Source organism: Alexandromys fortis, unplaced genomic scaffold (assembly GCF_014885135.2).
Source record: "Alexandromys fortis isolate MF-2015 unplaced genomic scaffold, M_Fortis_MF-2015_v1.1 scaffold_100_1_3062724, whole genome shotgun sequence".
Lineage (NCBI taxonomy): Eukaryota > Metazoa > Chordata > Mammalia > Rodentia > Cricetidae > Alexandromys > Alexandromys fortis.
The window spans coordinates 2,007,608-2,012,685 of NW_026067992.1; the positions used below are offsets into that span (position 1 = coordinate 2,007,608).

The 5,078-nt window shown below is 37.1% G+C and overlaps 1 protein-coding gene across 1 annotated transcript; it reads right to left on the reverse strand.

Annotated features, from left to right (window-relative positions):
- Nucleotides 1–441: 441 nt before the first annotated feature.
- LOC126512247 (60S ribosomal protein L21-like) lies at nt 442–792 on the reverse strand. The gene has a single exon (XM_050159916.1). The coding sequence runs from the start codon at nt 790–792 to the stop codon at nt 442–444; it is 351 nt and encodes a 116-aa protein (XP_050015873.1).
- Nucleotides 793–5,078: the final 4,286 nt, after the last annotated feature.

The following is a 5,078-nucleotide window of genomic DNA, read 5'->3' on the forward strand; positions in this document are numbered from 1 at the left end:
AAAATTGTTTACCCCAATGCTGCAAATGATGCTTTGGGTGATTACCCATATAGCCAGTTGTCTCTGTCATTTATTGTATCTTTTAGAAGTTGCTTGATTTCACTTCCTGTTTACTCAAGTAATATTATTTCCTTTTTCAGGTCTTTGATGGGGTTGACGACTAAACAGTCTTATTGACTTTCTTCTTATGACTTAGCCAAGCCTTTAAAAATAAAAAGACTCATAATCTTTAGGATAGGATAACTATTGAAACACTGAACATATATTTCTTGTTGATGTTGCTCCTGGTGGTTGCAATTCTAATTTTTATTTATGACTGTGCCTCTTCTTTTCCCTTGACAATACTTGATATTTGATATCATTGTATATAATTTTGTATTAAGCTTACAACCCTCTTTTTTTTTTTTTTTACAGTCCAGGTCTTTGATTACTTTTTGTACATCAGGCCATGAATTCATAGGGAATGGGCTCCAGCAGCTCAGGCTCCTTCCCGTTAGTCTTCACGAAGTATGTTTCTCTGCGTGAAGCAGGCTGGCGCTTCAGCTGAACCCAGGTGTCCTTCTCTTTGGCTTCCTTTTTCTTCTGGTCGTTCTCCTTCACCCGCTTCAGGAAGCTGTCTCTGCTCTTCGAGTGCTTGATGTGTTCAATCCGTACATTAATTCTCTTGGCAAGAATCTTGCCATTAACTGGCTTGTTTACAATGATGCCCACAGCATGCTGGGTGACATTGTAGACTCTTCTGGTTTTGCCATGGTAACATTTATGGGGCATTCCTTTTTGAACAGTGCCCATACCCTTGATGTCTACAATATCGCCCTTCTTGTAGATTCACATGTACGTGGCCAAAGGAACAACTCCATATTTCCTAAAGGGCCTAGAGAACATATAGCGAGTGCCCCTCCTCTTTCCCTTTGTGTTTGTCAATTTGGCGAGTTACTGAAAGATGGCTACCGCGGCCAAACAACTCTTTTTTTTTAAAGGAAAGGGGAGATGCCATGGAAACTCTTTCAGCCAATAGCCTTTAAGATACTGGCCCACTTTGGGTGTGGTTTCATGTAATACACACACACACACACACACACACACACACACATATATATGAAATGGAATTAAATCCAGCAGGCCTCTTGGCTGTTGGATTCAGTTCTAGTTCCCAGAACTCAAAGAGGACTGCAGATCGCAATTCTTTCTGTGAGTTTATCCCCAGATAAATAAACTTTTGTTATACTCCATATTGTTCCTTTTGGAAACTACAGCTCCCAGATTCCTCCTGGATTACGGATACCTGCGTGCACGCAGGTGCAGGACATTTCTCCCAGATACCCTTGTGCTTCTCGTTAAAAAGCAGGCTTCCACGAGGTCTTGCTCTCTCTTGCCCTTTACCCTTGTGTGTCTTGCACACCTGTCCCTTATAGTGTCCCCCTCCCCCCCATTAATGTGCACCCACGTGGGAGCCGCGTGTCTGTGTCTCCTCCTTTCACGCGTGTCTTGTCTGTCCTGTGTTTATCTACACACCGACCCGCTTTAAAAGAATAATACTCCATTCTTAGCTATTGTTAAATTCTTTTGTACGTCAATAGCTATGGAATTTGAACATCTCTTTAAGTTTTTCTCAGCCATCTGTGTTTCATCTTTTAAAACTTTCTCTTCAGTTTTGTTTCCATTTTTTTTTCAATTGAGTCATTTGGTTTCTTGAAGTCCAGTTTTTTTGTTTTTGTTTTTTAGTTTTTCATAGACTTTAGATCTTAGTCCTTTATAAGATGTGTAATTTAGTAATGATCTTTTTCCATTCTGTAACCTACCTATTATTTTGAATGTTGGTGTCTTTTGCTCTTCAGTTTCATGAGGTCCCATGTGGATGTCCATTTCTTTTTCCACCTGCCAGTTACCAACCAGTCTCTTCCTGCCCAGTTATAGGCCAGACAGTTCTTTACTATCCAATGAGAGTTATACATATTCACAGTGTACAGAAGAATTATCCCACACCAGTCCTGTTTATTAGTTTGTTGGTCTTAATGCCTCTTCTATTGTTATCCTGTACAGAAAGTCTTTTCCTGTGTCAGTGATTTCAAGGTTATTCCTCATTTAGTCTTCTATTAGGTTAAGTGTATATAGTTTTATCTTAGCTCCTTGATTCTTCTAGAGTTTAGTTTTGTTCAGGGTGATAAATATGCGTCTACTTGCATTCTTCTACTTGCAGCCATAGAGTTTTACCAGCACCATTTGTGGAAGATTCTGTCTTTTTTCAAGTGTCTATTTCTGCCTTTTTGTCAAAAATCAAGTGTTCATATGTGTGGACTTACGTCTGGTTCTTCAAATTGATTGCTTCAATGTGTATTTTTCGTGCCAATGATATACTGTTTTTATTACTATAGTTTTGTAGTATGATTTGAGATCAGGGATAGTGATACTAAAGAGATTCTTCTAATATTTAGGATTGTTTTTAGCTATCCTGCTTTTGTGTGTGTGTGGGGGGGGTTCATAGAACTGAAAATTGCCCTTTGAAGATCTATGAAGTATTTGTTCGAGTTCTGAGAGAGACTGCATTGAATGTGTAGATTACTTTTGCAAGGATAGCCCCTTTTCACTCTATTAATTCTACTGATCCCTGAGCATGAGAGATATTTCTATCTTCTGATATTTTCTTCAGTTTCTTTCTCTAATGTGTTAAAGTTTAGCTTACAAGTCTTTCACTTGCTTGCTTAGAGTTTCCTTAAAATATTTGAGGCAATTTGAATGGTGTTATTTCCCTGATTTCTTAGTCTATGGAGGGACTGGGCATCCTTGTCTTTTTCTTGAGTTTAGTGGAAATTCTTTGAGCTTCATTTATATTGTTGTTTGCTATGAATTTGCTGTAAATCACCTTTATTATGTTTAGGTATGTCACTTGTGTTCTAGTTTCTTTAGGACTTTTATCATGAAGGAGACTTTAAATTTTGTCAAAGGCCCTTTCTGGATCAAATAAGATGATCTTGTTTTTTTTTTTCAATTTGTTTATATGGTGGCTTACTTTTATCAATTTACAAATATTGAAGCATCCTGTAGTTCTGGTATGAAGCCTACATGATTATGCAGATTATCTTATTAATATGTTCTTAGATTTGGATTGCAAATATTTTATTGTTTTTCCAAAGTTTTCAATATAAAATAGATTAAAGCAATTTCTGTTTCTTCCAAAGTGCCCACAGAAATTTCCTAGAGACAAACTCTTGTATTTTTTAATGCACTCCAATTTGCAACAGGCATAATATTTTTTTGTTAGCACTTGAACACTGCCTAGCCTGGTATAGGTTTTTTTCTTTATAAAAAGAAAACATTCATTATTTTTTATATAAAAATTGAATTTTAACAATTAAGAACTGTCTCAGAATCTGCTCAATGCCACTGGTGTTATTGCTTAGAGATTGTGGTAAAGGTTACAGCAACTTTTTTTTTTTTTAAAGCAGAATGACGTTTAAATTGAAATGTCCAATTATAATTCCATATCAGGGGCCTATTAGTACTTTCATAAAGCTGCTTACAAATGTCATTGTTCTTAGAATTTACGGCTTCTACTCAGTGGCACTTGTCCCTTGATTTTCTCACAAAATCATGTGCTATTTCTCCCTCATCCCTAAGGTGATCGATGGAGGGAAATAGGATCCTAGCAGTCTAAAACAGATTGCAGTATATGGCAAGACTGTTAGCTTGATGGCATTTTAAAAAATAAATTGTAAGAAGAATGAGATGAAAGCAGAGAATAAAATTGAAGCACAATTATTTGGAGATTAGCATAAGAAGTGTCATACAAATTCACACACACTATATAATTGACAATTCTCTCAAAATTTATTACTATTCTATATTTATTAATAAAAGGCTTGCTTTATGCCTTAATATGTCAAAAAAAAGATTCCTCTAAGACCTTTACATTTCTGCTTGACAGGGCTTTTTTAGTCTTATCCTCTCAGATGCCTATATAGATTCAACTCAAAGTTACAAAGCTGTGCTTCTTTGGCATTTCTGGCACATCTCAGGGATGTTTCCCATCCCTTGGGCTAGTTTTAAATTATTTTTAGATTTATTTATTTTCTTTTATGTGTATGTGTGCTTTTCCAACATGTATGTGCGTGCACCACTTGCATTTTTGGTGTACGTTTTCTGATACTGGAGTTATGGATTGTGAACCACCATATGAGTGCTCTTCCTCTGAAAGAGTATCAGGTGCTCTGAACCTCTGAGGTAACTCCCTAGCTTTTCTTTGGTTACTTTAAAAAATATTATTACTGTCTTGCATGAGCCGTTCTTTATTTTTCTGAAAGGAAAAGTCTAATGTCCTACAATTTATAACTCAACCTTCTCTCCTCAATATGTGGTGTTTCTTCACTTTATTTGCTGTAGGGCCCATGGGTCTACCCCTTCTCCCGGTGTTCATTTTAAGGACAGGTCTGGCCAGCCAGCTAAAAATCCTGTTTGTTCCTGGGCTCCCCCTGCCTCGCCTGGTGCTTAGCTATAGGACCATTGTTTACTCCACCTTGGGCATGGTAATTTCTCACCCGCCTTGGGGGAATTCTATTGTGCAGCACCTAAGCATATAAGGTTTTTCCTAAGCTTGTATAAACAGCATTTGGCTGATCTCCTTTCGAATGACCCAGGTCTCTTGTGTGTTCTTTCAATCTCCAGGCTCTTCCCCGGCTGGCGAACGGTACATTGGTGCAAGGACGAGAGTGATGCAGGAGTTACAATTTGCATAATTTATTGATAGTCACAGGACATGGTATAAGACTGTTACAATTTATTTGCCTACTGAAAATTATTTGCCTAGTGAAAACAAAAAACCAGAAGCAAACTTTCTGTGATTTCCCAACTTCCTTTGGTCTGTGAACCGGATTTTTCCTCTGTAGTATATGACTAGTGGTTATGATCAAGGCAGCTGGAACACAAGGGACCTTTAGTAGAGATAAAAGTCATTTTCTTTGTTCACACTTCAGCAAGTTTTATAATAATTTCAATTAAGTTTCATTCATTTTAAATACAGAACAAGAATCTTTCCTGGATTTATTGCATGGGCCAAAGGTTTTCAAATTCTTACTCGATTT